General features: G+C 35.3%; 1 protein-coding gene and 1 long non-coding RNA gene across 11 annotated transcripts in view; one reads left to right on the top strand and one right to left on the bottom strand.

Annotated features, from left to right (window-relative positions):
* The window catches only part of SYT1 (synaptotagmin 1), a 542,097-nt gene that overhangs the window by 207,890 nt on the left and 319,018 nt on the right, over positions 1–15,189 (bottom strand). For all 5 annotated transcript variants that reach the window (XM_072772877.1, XM_072772875.1, XM_072772876.1 and 2 more), the window contains one exon: positions 254–436. In XM_072772877.1, coding sequence (XP_072628978.1) covers positions 254–419 — 166 coding nt within the window. In that variant the 5' untranslated portion in view covers positions 420–436. Of the gene's footprint in view, positions 1–253; positions 437–15,189 lie in introns of those variants that run through there.
* Positions 1–15,189, top strand: part of LOC140602795 (uncharacterized) — a 311,552-nt gene that overhangs the window by 216,830 nt on the left and 79,533 nt on the right. The window lies entirely within an intron of this gene.

Raw genomic sequence — 15,189 nt, 5'->3', positions numbered from 1 at the left:
TTAAACACAAGATACAATTTTTTTTATAAACTGGACTTTGATGTATAAAATATTTTTAAAGACAAAAAATTCCATTTTGTTAACAGAATGCTACTATGCCAATAATAATAATAATAATAATAATAATAATAATAATAATAAACCTCAAATATAAGTTGATAGTATGTTAAGAGAAGTTCTGCTTTTTTTCCCCAGTGGGTAAGGTCATTTTCAAGCATTTCTCTTTTAACCAACTATATAGAGTAGTACTCACATGGAATTTTATGCAACTCATTCATAAACTTCTCCTTCAGCTTAGAAAAGGCATCTTCCTTTCCTTCCCCAGGACTGGCTGGCTCTGTGGCATTATGTGATAGAACAGTTGCAACAGTGGTGACTGGCGGGGCGGCCAGGGCCTCATGATGACTCTCACTCACCATTTTAGGTTCAGGTGAATCTAAGAGGGGAGGGAAGCCAAAAATAAAAAAAAGAGAGAGAGAGAGAGAGAAAACAATTCAAAATGGCTGAACTGATCCCACATCAAAGGTGGAGATGAAACACATCAGAGGGCGCACCTGCCAATGGGTAAATAGCCCATCATTAGCATATTACTTTATGTTGGTTCATAAAGTATTTATGGAACCACTGTGGAGAGTCCTTCCCAGAAGGTAAGACCAGGCATGCTTACTGAAAACACTCTCCTCACAATAATATGTGAGCTGTCAAATCTATTAGTTGTTTATACTGCCAGTTATTTACTGTGCAGATTTAACTTCCAATCCATACATTATAGAACTCTGTAGGAAACAGTTGTTGACAACATACACTCTGAATGATCTCCACATTTTGTTTTTTTATAAAAGGAAATAAAAATAAAATATTTATATTGAAAATGTTGATGAATGATAGCATGCATTCAAAACACAAGTGACTTTTAAAATGGTTATAAGCAATGCAGTTATAACATAGATACTGTAAGATGTCGTGAGTGTCACAGAGAAGTTAGTGTTTGAATCTCATTTATTGATGGCACATTTTCCTCCCAGTCATTTTTTTTTTGACATTTACTGTAGACAATACTGTGATCAATAATTCACTTGTCTTGCCGGGTAAATGTTTGAAGCCACTATAAATGTGGCATGATTGATTATATATATCAAGGAACTGATGATGAAACACGCCTTGCCTGTCAAATAATTTCAGTTTATTTGATTTGATTATATTACTGAATTATTCTATTAAATTAACTTATTCAGTTCCTTTAAATGTTTGTTTACCTCCAAAGTGTTAAAAAACAATCCTTAAGGTAGCCAATGAAAAAAATCTTAGCCTTGAGTGTAGAAGACCTCTGTTCTAGTCCTCTTTGTAGCTAAATGAATTTTGATGAGGCATTTGACTTCTTCATTTACCTGCCTTCTGAAATACGAAGAATTGAAACCTACCCTGCCTAGATTTTTCTTACTAGTACATATGAAGAGCTCTGTAAATGAAAAGAAGGAATTCCAAAGAGGTAGGCTTGAAGTCCTATTCTCCAATCTAAATATATTCTGGACTTTCATAATCTTACTGTGTGACTTAAGGTTTCAGGCAGGGCTGGTAAGGAAGGGGACAGTATTGGGAGCAGAAATAGATAAATACAAGCATGTCTTGTCAAAAGTAACTTCACAGTCTCAGCAGGCTAGCTGATGGACCTATAAAACCCTTTTGATTTGCAAAGAAATGGAGATAGCCAACAAACAGACATGGGATTTTTATAGAATTGAAATCTTTTGTGAATTAATTATGTGTAATTATATGTTAGTATAATTAAAAGCACAATAATCTCAGATGTACAGAATTATTATAGAATATGAATCAAAATCCAGAGATTTTTGGGTCTCCTGAAAGGAGATGATGGCTGAAGCTAATACACGCACATAGATAATCGATTTTCATTTTATAATATATTCTTTTATTAAAGCTTTTAATTTTCCACTAGTAACTACTTATATAACCTGAAAGGATAGAATCAGACAGATGTGGATGTGGATTGACAAGTTGTCATGTTCTTCTGAAAGTGAGAATAGTCATGCCAAAGACATAAGATTTTGACTATGAAATGAGATATCTGTGCCATGAATTTAGCCCTCTATCGATTGATCAATCAATCCTTTCATCCTTACTTCTCCCCTCCCTAGTAATATTTGGCAATCCAGAATTTTCCAGATTGTGGAAAATTGTATTTTTTTCCAGTTCAAGGTCATTTTCTATAAAGTTTTCTTGATTTTTCTAATTCTGTTGATTCTGTTTAGCTTAGGATCTGTATCCCTGCAAAAATTTGGAGTTCTGTTTGTATAACTTAGGTGAAACTATCGGTATTTTAACACCATAACTTTTTATATTTCATGTGCATCAGCAAAACTAAAATTATATACACATACATAAACACATACATATGTATGAAATATTAGTATGTATGTATTCAAAAACTGATTTTGGTCCTCTGCTTTGAAAATCACCCATTATGATATGCATTATTATTTATTTCCACAAGTTGGTTGAGGATACTTGAGGAATCATGGTTTACTGATAGAATTTAAAATAAACTATTGCATTAAATATAAATACCTATATACAACAGTGCCATCATTAAATTAAAAGTATATCATCTAATTATATATTTACTTAATTTTTGTCATGTTCTGGAACTGAGATATTTTTGCTGGTTATCTGGACTGATCAGCTGTTACCTCAAAGTGGCTACACAGTTGTTTCCAGCCTTTCTGCACACAGATGACTGGCTCATTTGCTGCTCAGGTTTTTAAATATTTTCATGTTACCCCAGCTTGGAATAGAATATAAAACATTTCTACATATAGGTTGAATAATCTAAAAGGCTTTCTAAAAATCTAAAAAAAATTCTGGTTCAGTAATGTTAACATCTAGAAGATGGACTTGAAGTTTACTGGATATATATATATATATATATATATATATATATATATATTTTTTTTTTTTAAAGAAGCAATAAATGTTTCTATCATTTCCAAAAACAATCCTCTTCAGATACAAGGTATGCTTTACAGGTGTTTTATCGAAACAGGTTAAAGCTATAAACTTAGCTGTTACTAGTCAGTGATATTATCTCTATCATTTCTGATATTTTTAAATCAAGGAAAGATTATAAATATACAGACAATGCTCCTTAATGTATACCACTGTGAAATTAAGGTCTTTCATAAAATACAAAACCATAATGGGCAATTAAGGATCTAATATACTGACAAAGACTAATTGTTTGCTCAATATTTTCTTCTTTTTCTTTCATATTTTGAGATGATGCTGTTTGTAAATCACAAAACTCAGAACAGTGACATGGCCCTTGAATTTATATCCGTAGAACTAAGATGCTTTTTTCTTATTCTCCATCACTTTGTAGATGGAAAAATTAGCCAATTATTCAGTTCTGCCTAACATGATAACCTTATATTCTTTTATGTAGCATTGTTTGCTTATTTAGAAAAGATTTAGATTATACTCAAGTCTTGTTAACAGCCAAAAGTCATTGATACCCACTAAGTGGTTTAGATCTGTGAAGACATATAGCTCCCACACCACTCCCATGAGAGGTATAATTATCAGCCACTTAATGGGGAGGAGACTAAGGTATATAGAGGTTATGCGGTTGGTTCAGTCACACAGTAGTAATTAGTAGAGGTGGGATTTGAACCTAGATGTCTTAGCCACAATAGTGTTAGGGATTTGCACACTGTGAGACAAGTGTCCAATAAAACTGTGGATTTTGAATGAGTTTTTGACCATAGCCCATAGTGAGAAGTACATTTTACATCACGCTCTAGTATACGTGCTCTCACCACCTGTATGTTATATACTGAACAAAAAGCTTCACAGGAAAACACTTGTCTTCCCTATGTGTGAAATATTCTAATATATTTAATTCTGCTCTTTCTCACTAAAAAATTCTAGTTGTACCTCCAAATTGTATACACTTGTTTCATAATCCTCTAATGGTTTGAGACCCACAGTTTGGAAAACCACTCTAAGAAAGGACACGTGAAGGTAAAATAAAACTAATGGGGCTGATGAAAACTAAAGATGCCACTTGTAAACCTACTGTGTGCCAAAATACTATCCTTGGTATGATATTCTCCATTCTCGTTACAACCCTGAAAGGCAACTTGGTCTTATTTTACAGAATAAACTGGGTAGGTTAAGTGATTTGTCCTACAAAGATTTAATCTAATTTAAGGTTCTTTCTACTAGTCTACTCTAATAATAACGTTTGTGTTTTATTAAACAATTAAATCAGTACCGGAAAGATAATTATGATTTTCTTTTGAATTGGTTTACCGGTAAATGGAAAACACAAATCCTCTTACCAGTGGGAAACTGATTGCTTAATTTTAGAGGTGTAGCCATTTAGTTGGTTAAACTGGAATTTGGCATCTTGAAATATGCCAGGAAAAATATTATTGAATAGAAAAATATTATTTTATAGAAAATAAATTCTGTTAGGAGAAAGTTCACTACGAACAACATGTGCAAGCAATTCTTAAAGAAATACAGATCCCTCCTGACAGAAAAAAAAGGTGTTTAGTTTCACAAATAGTCAAAAACCTGAAAGTTAAAGGAACAGTGAGCTAATACATATTCATTTGTAAATGTGGCTAAATGGAGATATCAAGGTGAGGGTTCAGAAAAGTGAGCAATTGGAAAAAACCATAAGGTAGAAAACTACTTCACAGAGGCAAAGTAACAGAACATAGAAAAAGCTGCAGAAATTCTCATTCTTTTTCTAGCAATTCACAATAAAGAATTAATCTGAGATGTACAAACAATTTGAGGATGTTTTTGTAACTTATTGATCATATTAGAAGAGCAGAAACAGACTTGTTAAATTATGGTGATCAATTAAATAAAGTTATTAAAATTAACAGTAAATGTTTACAAAACTAGAAGTACATTAGACTGTTAGATGAGAAAAGCAAAGTATGAAACAGTAAGTAAAGTATGTCCAATTTTTCCAAATGCACTGTTGTATAAAAGACGTTGCAAAAATACATTTAAAATGTTAAACTTGTAGACTAATCGCTTTTATTCTGTTTGTTTACACTGCCAATATATTATGAACCTGAATTATTTTAAAGTACACAAAGAAAAAACTTTTAACACTGTTTGCTCTTAAGAAAAACTGGATCTTGCAGAAAGAAGTATTTTCCTAATGCCAGATTTTCAAAAATACTTTAAGATGTAAAAAGCTAAATGGAAGGAATTAACACTCTAGTTATGTATTTAGCAAATACAATGTATAAAATGGCCACTGGTTAAAATACAGTGTAGGAAAAAATACTAAGTTATCATAGGGGTTAATCCTTTTGTAGTATAAAATGAGGACAATCAGGATTTTTGGTTGCCATGACAACTTCCCTTTATCTCTTGTATTCTTCTTAGTAGGACTTTAATTACGTCTATCTCTAGGTCTATAAATTGATATAGATTTCTCAGATTATATAGTGAGATAGCCTACCATACTGCATAAGCATAATCATTTCTGGAGAAAGCAGTGTTCCCATTTCTATTTAAGTATTGTATTTTATAATAATAGCACACAAAATTAAAAAGTAAACAGGAGAGGAGGGCCTGGGTGGCTCAGTCAGTGAAGTGTACACCTCTTGATTTTGGTTCGAGTTGTGATCTCTAGGTCACGATCTCAGGGTTATGAGATCAAGCCAAGCGTTGGGCATTGCACTGGGCATGGAGCCTGCTTGAGATTCTCTCTCCCTCTCTTCCCCCTCTTCCCCGCCTCTACCTCTGAAAGAAAGAAAGAAAGAAAGAAAAAGAAAGAAAGAAAGAAAGAAAGAAAGAAAGAAAGAAAGAAAGAAAGAAAAAAGAAAGAAAGAAAGAAAGAGCAGGAGAAAAAGATCAAATAGACACTGAAAATACTACTTAAAAAAAAAAAAAAGCATTCTACTGCAGAAATACCCCAAATTGAAAGTAACTATTGAAGTGATTATCATAGAGTCCAGCAGATACCATGGAATATGTTAGAATGCATTTTTGAGATGGAGAACAGAATGGTAGTGATTTTATTCCAGCAGAACTTGCCTTGACCTTCTGTAGGTGTAGGTGTAAACAGGAGGAGGATGCCATGTTCATCCTTCTCTTCCTTTCAAAAATAGGGCTCTTGGTTTCAGAGAGTGCTGCCTAAGGACAGCTCAGAGCTGAGTGATCTCCCCTAAATAATTGCCCTTGGCTGAAAGGAGCTGCCGTGCTAAAGGTTAAACCCACTTCCCCAGGGACTGCGCACATCCAGTGGCTGGTAGACGCGGGTATAAGGGCCTGGCCCCCCGCCTGACCGAGTGTGATCTCCGAAGGGCCCCTTAGGATCAGCTAAAGCCTCTGGTGACTGCACCTCACTTCAGCAGCTCCCTTTGTCCAAACCTGCTCTCTCCAATCCCTCACCTAGAAAGCATTCCACAGTAGGCTATCTCTGAATCAGAGAAGCTTCCCAGGGAATCTTACCTACGGTACCCACTCTGGAAGTTTTTTGGAAAAAAACAAAAAACAAAAAAAACAAAAACAAAAACAAAAAAACCAAATCAAAACAAAAAACCCAAACCATTGTCAAAGTTTCATTTAAATTTTTTCCAAACTCAAGGATCCTTAGGCAGAAAGTGAAGTCTAGCAGCATTATCAAAATCTTCCACATGTTTGCAGATGTTTGAAGTCAGGTATATCCTGTCTCTAGTTTGAGTAGATACTTTCTCTTGAAGAAAGAAAGAGGAAAGCCAGACATTATGTATAGTCTCTCTCATGGCAATGACAGCTGACTCTGGCGATAGTCCCAGTAAAAGGGTGAGAGATGAAAGGTTGTTTTCAGACCTTGGAGCCATGGGAAGCACAGCAGGCTGCCTACCTTCAGAAACCATAAAAAGTACAGGCTCCTGGGTCGTTGTCGTCGTCTTCTTCTTCTTCTTTTTAACAAAATAGATCTAGTTACCTCCAGATTTTACCCAGTAAGCCACAAAATCTTCCTAAGAGGCACGGGGAGAATTTTGCTTAAGAGCATGGCTCTCAGGCTGTATCTGTCATAAATACTTTTGCACATTGACTTTAAGTGAGTCTGCTTAACTTTACTTTAAGAATAGAATCAGCATCCCTCCCCAACCCTAAAATACCACACTACAAACACTGAGAAGGTGTGCAGATGTTTATACTGAGGGTCATTCTGGAAGAGCATGAGCAGGAAGGAAATAGGGAACAGTCACCAGCAGCATTTCCTAGGAATCTACTTATTTATTTACTTGCCACTTTATTTAGGTCGAGGCATGACCTAATGATCAAAAGTGGATGATCATTTGATGCGACGGACTGAGAAAAGCAAGCTGGAACCAGTGTTATTTCAAAACCCCAAGAAAATAAGATTAGAAGACACAAACCAAGAAAACTTTACAAGGAACAAAGAGATTTCAGGATGTCTTTCAGAGAAAACCTTGGGTTCTGTGGTATATGTTAAAGAAAGTGATGGAAAAGAAATGACAGATGTGGAATGAAATATTTGTACTTACTGCCAAAGAAAGGAGAATTTGCTTTTGACTTAGAGAACATGTTGAATGAGAACTTAACCATATTAGGAAAACCTAACAACATGAAGGAAGACAATTGCATATTTTTCACTATTTATGAATCATCTTAGACTGGACTTTTTAAATACGTACTCAAAAATGTTGTTTTGGGGGAAAAAGCTTTCCAAATTTCAAAGCAAAATTCTTTGGTATTCTATCCTCGTCAAAAATCAGAATTTTTGAATAACAGTATTTAAATGGTACCAACATATTTTAATTATGTATTTCTTTAACAAGTGATCAAAAAAACAGTGCCCCCAAAATTTGACATCTATATTAAAAAAAAAAGAGCTTGACCTATTTACTGTATACAACTTAATGATTTGAAGGTAAGTGTACACTCAAGACACCACCACCACGGTCTCTAGTTCCTGGCTCTATGCAGAGGGCTACGTATGTCTTCTCTCTCCCTTCTTATAAACCTGTCTCTCACAGCCACTGATAGTCATATTGGCTTTCCTTCTTTCTCTGTGATCAAAATCCTTCTGCTCTCCTTATCTTTGCTTTTCTTCTCAGTTTTTTCTTTCCCTTCAAAGAAAGGGGAGAACAATACTTAGTGTAGGTCTAATTTATCATGTACTAGGCCCTTGATGTATGAGTGTCTACTGAGCCTTCTACTTTATGTGGAGGCAGAGGAAAGGAGAATAAGACACTGATCCTCACCCTCAAGACGGCCCACGAGTTTCTCCTGGCTGTCTTTCCTGCCATTATGGAAACTCAATATGCCCCGTGATTGTATCTCTTGATTCCAAAAGTGGGAAATTGCAACTCAGTTATCTTCTTGATGTAGTGAAACAATTGAAAACATGTCTCTGATTGCCAGGAGGCAGATGGAAAAGCATGAATAAGGAGTAACAAGTAGGACCAGAAATTAGGAAATTTGGATCCAAAGGAACTAAGTGAGAGATATAGATGTGAGGTGCTCCAAACAGAATAGCTTCAGAGGCAAACACTTGTATTAAAAACCAGAGTTCAAATGTTTGAAATGGCTAGATAGATGCTGTTACTAGAAGTTGGAAAACTTTGACTTATCAACTTCCAGTTTTCATATTTTTAATGTAAATTTTTTCATATCTTTAAAAATATAATTTAGTTTTTTAGATTTACCAGTGTTCATCTCCTTCCATTCTTATCTTCCCAAGACAAGCAAAAGCAGTTAGTTGCTCAAGATCCAGCTTCCTTAAATGCGGAAAGATACTCGGTATAATAAGAATTTACTTATTGTCCTCCCATCTCGCTCTAGTTTTGATTGTTTTTTTTTAAAGATTTTATTTATGTGAGAGAGAGAGAGAGAGAGAGAGAGAGAGACAGGCAGAGGGAGAAGCAGGCTCCGTGCAGGGAGCCCTGCATGGGACTCGATTCTGGGTCTCCAGGATCAGCCCTGGGCTGAAGGTGGCACTAAACCACTCGGCCACCAGGGCTGCCCTAGTTTTGATTGCTTAAAAAAATAATGTCCACTGCCTCTCTCTGTGTCTCTCATGAATAAATAAATAAAATCTTTAAAAAAAATGTCCTATGTCAAAAAATGTCATCACTACTAAGGTTTATTTCCAAGTTGGCCCATCTACTTCAAAATCATTATTTTCATTTTTAAACTTTGTTTTCTCGGGGAGAGACTGATCTAACAATGGATCCTGCAGATAGCGGGTGGGAGATGTACTCGAGATGTGAACTCCAGTGCTTATCTGTTAGTAGCTCCTGTCCAGTGAAATTGTCCTGCTCACAGACTCAAGATGGGCAAGAGTCTAGGTAGATTGCATGGCTGCCCCCTTCCGCCATAATCACAGGGGATTATTGGAAGGAGCAGGACCAATGAGGCCAATGCCACTATTTGACATGAAAACGGGAGTGAGGCTCATAGATTCTCTCCTTCAGGGACTGACGCTATGAAGTACTCAGGAGAAACCGAGGTGGAGAGAAGAAACATGCTTATTGTTACAGAGTTAAGAAGTGGTGAAGCCTGGCTTCCGAGCTCTGTGACCGTGGTGCGGTGTCATTCCTCCAGTTACCCTGCTTCCTTTAGCCTAGTTTTCAGCTCTGAGTTTCCAGTATATAGTATATTGTACTATACTATAAAACCCAATATTGATAAGAATTGGAGTAGCTGTTCCTGGTAATCGAGAAAGTGCTGTGAGAAGTAAAACTTACCATGTTCACTAAGCTTGGTAGTTTTTTTGAATATTTAGATTCACAGTTGGAGGTGGTGAGTTCTGTTACTAAGTCTCTCCTGCATTCCTACCTTAATGCACGTGAAGAGTGATAGAACTGATGGTATGGAGTGCTCTGCAGGCCTACGCAGATGCTGTGGAGGCCAACTGATGGTTGAGGATTTAAAACATTCCATTAAATACATTTTTTTCGCATTTTTGCGTCTCAGAAATGGGGATTTGCCTTATACTCTGTGGCATCTTACTATCGCTGCTGGCCAGGCCAGCACACTCTGCCTGCTTGCTATTGCCATTGATGTTCCAGTCAACAAATCACTGAAAGGCCATTTGAGGAAGGAATCTGAATCCCTGTTGTGGTCGAAAGATTTCTATTGTCAGCTTCTACAATGAAACCAACAGAATGAGAGTCAAGTGTCTTGGAAGATTTTGGAAGCATTAGTGGAGCAATATTTAAAGAAACACAGGTAAGTGGTGTGTAAAAAGAGGTGGGCATCATTAACTCTGAATTGAGAACAGGTTTAGAAATTTTAGGAACTTACTAAGCAATCTATTTTGCCTTTAATTTCCTCATTTGCATGTATAAAAGTGACACAAAAAGTCTAAGTCTGAATGACTTTTCAATAAGTACAAAATAAAAATTCAAGTGATAAGAAACCATTTTTGACATAGCTTAATTTGTGGCATTTTTTCTTCATCTATAAAATAATGGTGCATCTTGTAATTCATGGTTTCTTAGAGTACACAAAATATAGATTTCCTACAGAACAAAGAGAAAGCATTAGCATTGTTTACAAATAATGTATTATAAAACAATAAACTTGATAAAATTTTTAACAAACTGAGTTTCTCACTCCCAGAAGATCAATCACCACAATTATATTTAGCAATTGAGGGCAATATAAATTTCAGAGGAACTAGCTAAAATAAAAATAAATCCATGAGCCAAATGGAAACTATATTTAGTGCTACAGTATTTCCCCCTTCAGACCTATAAGATTGAGAATTAAAAAGATGGAAACAAGTAAATCATATCCAATTCAAAGCCCAAGCACTGAATTACTGTAAAATGATACAGAAAATCAAAGGGTCATAAACAAAATTGAAAGCTTCCCACCTATAATAGGCAAATAAATCTTGAAAATTGGAATATGAGAGCAGTTTCGAAAAGCATATAATGAATTCACAAATTTAATACTGTTTTTCTAATTGGTTTACTATGTACCCATTTCTCTATTAATGAAATATTTTATTGTTGTGGTTTTAAAAGCTGCCATTTCTTTTAAAAGCACCATTCAATGGAAAACTTTGATGGCTTGACGGGGCCTCTTAAGATTTTATTAAGAATGGCAGAGTCATAGTCAAGAAGAGATACCAAAATAGCCTTTCAAATGCATTGTAAGGGTTTCTTTTTTTAAAAATATTTTATTTATTTATTCATGAGACACACACACACACACACAGGCAGAGACACAGGCAGAGGGAGAAGCAGGCTCCATGCAGGGAACCCAACGTGGGACTCAATCCCGGGTCTCCAGGATCACACGCTGGACTGAAGGTGGCGCTAAACCGCTGAGCCACCTGGGCTGCCCCATTGTAAAGGTTTCAAATAAATATTCACTGTGTTTTAAGAATTGTGCAGTAAGGGTCAAAATCTCTTTAAATTTTTTTTTTTTTTTGTCAAAAAAGGTAGATGTGAAAACCTAGAGATGAAATTGATCTTGCATGGATCATTTTAACATAGTTTTAAGTGACAATGCTCATTGTGTACAATATTAATCGGAGTTACCTCTTTTTAATTTTTGCATAGTAAGATGAAACTAGATGCTTCTGGCAGTGATTGAAGAGATGCGGCATAGCCAAATCAAGCCAATTGGCTCTCAAAATGTTTTCTATAGAAGCTACAGATAGATAATTTGGAATTCCCATTTTCCATTGCTTTGCTGAAACTCAGCTCTGAACTCTTGCTGTTTCTGAGCTGCAGGCACTTGAGAGAAAATCTAAGCTTGCAACTCAAAGCCCTCTTTTATCAAACTGTGCTCAAACTGTCATTGTTTTGTCACACAGTGAAGCAAAGCTTTAAAATCGATCCCTTCACAGTTCAGATTGTGGCAAACAAGATGAGAAATTCTGCAGACTACAGTTAGAAATACTGTATTAGTAAATAAAAATAGTAACCCTTTATAAGCCTATACTATTAGCCAGACATTTTCATAAGACCTTTAAACATATAAGCTCATTTAATGCTCATAAAATAAACCCTGGAAGTCAGACAATTATTATTATCTCTCTGTTATAGATGAGAAAACATGCCAAAGGATGCACAGCGTTAGAGCAAAGATTTAGAGTGAAACAGGCTAGCTCCAGGGTCCATGGAACTCTGCCTCACTAATAAATGAATAGATAGATGTTGAATGAATGAATAAATTGGGTGCCTACAATGTGTCTGACATGATACTCGGTGCTTTGGATAAATTTCAAGTAGTTCATTTACCATCTGTATGCTTGGGGATGCATACAGATGGTTAGAATCCAATGTGTTATATGCTGTAGTAGAAATAATTATAGGAGGCTACAGAGAGAAGATTCCAGATAGAAAACCATTGAGAAGATTTAACATATCTGAATGTAGTGGGGCCAGAAGACTAAGTTTATTTGCTAGGTATATCTGTGTGTGTGTGTGTGTGTGTGTGTGTGTGTGCGCGCGCACGCGCGTGTGCATCGGATATGAAGTACAGAAAGTGGTGATTGGGCTTATTCTTCTTCCTAAATTCTATCTTCTATTGTGTGCCAACAAATTAACTTGGGGACATGAGACCTGAATAAATAATACCCACAATTTATAAAATAATTATAAAATCACATGTCAACTGCTTACCTAACAGCTATTCACTCTTTCTGATTTAAGATAAGCCTTACTTAAAAAAAAAAAAAAAAAGATAAGCCTTACTATTATTTTTTTTTCCGGGCAACTATTTCCTTATCCTCCACTCATAGATACACTTCGTTAGTGTCTCTCTCTCTCTCTCTCTCTCTCTCTATATATATATATATATATATATAATTCATGGTAATCTCATTATTTTTATCTATTGTTGGCTTACACAAGAAAGGGCATGTGATCCAGTTCTGGAGTATTGTGATAGGAGAGGAAATCTGTTGGGTGATTTCTGAGGAAGCTTTTCTAACTCTTAAGGATGCTTATACAGAAAGCAGTGTCTCTCCTGTTGGTGGTGGTCGGGTTTGTGTGTGGTACTTAGAAGTTCTTGCAGTCACGTTATGATTGTGAGAGAATCTAGACAAGGCTGATGATTGACAGATGCTGTTGCTCAATGTTGACTGTAACCATGACCCTCATGATGCTGTTGAGCTGCTGTATTAACTACAGCTACAATCACTATACCTTGGAACTTCTTGCAATGGGAGATCATACATTTTCCTTATGGCTTAATCCATCTTGTGTTGTGCTTGCTATTGCTTGCAGCCTAAAGCTAGTATATACAAGTATTTTGTAATCTGATTTCCCACAATAACACAAATGAAATTTACCTTTTCTGTAGGTTATTTTTTTTTTTTTTTACTGTGTTATGCCAACTTGGTTTCTTGTTAATACCCTTTATCTGTGTGTGCCTTTGATCCCTAGTTTTTGGTTATCAGTAAGTCTAAGAGACATTCATGACATTTTCTCCTATTCCGAACAGGGCTGTATCTTTCCCATATCCTGTGAATTAAGATGAAGATCATTGCCCTCCATCTATGCTGCTAGATAGATAAAACTGAATTAAATTGATTTGAAATATAAGAAAATTAGTTTTGTGATTGGTTTCATCTAATAATTCAGATTTGAAAGATTTAGACAAGATTTTAATTCTGTATATTATATTCAAATTAAATGTTTTATCTTCTTTAATGTGCCCATCATTAATCAAAGTTTAAGTGAGGGGACAGTGAACAACTACCCCTTGATCCACTCAGGAGCACCTAAGTAGTAAATCAGGGGAGTCAGAGGTTTAGAAAGAATAGTTGAAAGGGAGACAGCATATTATATTCATTATGTAACATAGTCTCCAACTGTTTCCTGATGGGTTCTTTTTGCTGCTGTTTCTCCTCCTTGTTCGCTTTTGTCTCTTAATAAGCAATGGCTTATTTTCCGTCTCTCCATCAAGTTAAGGTTTGATAGAGTTAGAGATACATCTCTAAAAAAATTTCATGGCTTCTCTTTCCTCTTGAAAAACCCAGATCATACCACTTCAAGAAAGAGAGCTTAAGAACAGATATCCAATCAAATACCATTGAGTCACCATGTCACATTTAAGCATCATTGTGAAAAAATGTGACTTTGATAAAAATCATTATCTGTGGGTTTTTGTAAACTTTCATTTTGGCCAATAGTTGGATTTAATGCCATTTCCATCTGAGTAGCTCAGTAATAAGACTGATGAATATACCACAGTTTGCATCTCAGATATTCAGAGAAAGAGTACAGTGTAATAGTTTGCATTGAGAAGCACGATCTGTAAACACTTTCTCATTTACATCATAAGCAGGCATGCTGGCTTCCTGACAGCAATATATGGAGCTAAATTGCCTTTTCATTTTATATTCAGTAATTATACACTATAATCTCATCAAAATAAGGCCATTCTATAGGCAATCCTCTCATGTTTTTAGGCCTTTTTCCTAAACTTATTGATCAAAATGTAATATTATGACATACTAAAAGAAAAGTGATCTAAGTACCCAACTTCCTCTTTGGAAGGTGTCAGATGACTTTTAATTTCAAAATGCTGTATTATCATGACTTTTTAACATTAAGTAGAAATCCTCTCCACTTCACTGTAGAACAATAGGTATGAGCAGATTTGCAAAGTTCCCTATTGTGTAGGTCAAGATCACTGATGATTAGAATCTCAAGTTAGTTTCATCAGTCTGGTTATAAATTATGATGATTTTGTTGAGAGAAAATATGTTTGTATTTAGCCAAGTGAGCCAAGTGTTTTTTTTTTTTTCCTATGCTGTTAATATACCACTGCTTTTCCTTAAAATGGTTAATATCAATACCTAGAAGCTCAAATAATACCCACCTGGCTAAGGAGATATTTCAGAGTGAGGGCACACTGTTACAAATTCATAACTGGATATTATATTACAGATAAACTAACACTTTTACTAAGATAAAAGTATACTGATCATATGAATAAAATATGAGTGTTGATTTCAATCATCCTTGAGTCACCCTGTATTGCAGAAGGTGAAATATAGAATAAAAATAGGAGATATGACTTAATAAAATTCTGCTTGTTTACTGGATATTTTGTTGGTAGAAAATCACTCAGGGGCTTTTGCAATCAAAGACAAAAAAAAATCAATGGAAAAAAATCCTTGAAAACAAAAGATTGTGTGAAAGCTTTGTGCCTTAA

The sequence above is a fragment of the Canis lupus genome, chromosome 13, assembly GCF_048164855.1.
Source record: "Canis lupus baileyi chromosome 13, mCanLup2.hap1, whole genome shotgun sequence".
Classification (NCBI taxonomy): Eukaryota; Metazoa; Chordata; class Mammalia; order Carnivora; family Canidae; genus Canis; species Canis lupus.
The sequence above is the reverse complement of the archived record's forward strand: the minus strand, read 5'-3'. Positions and strand labels throughout refer to the sequence as shown.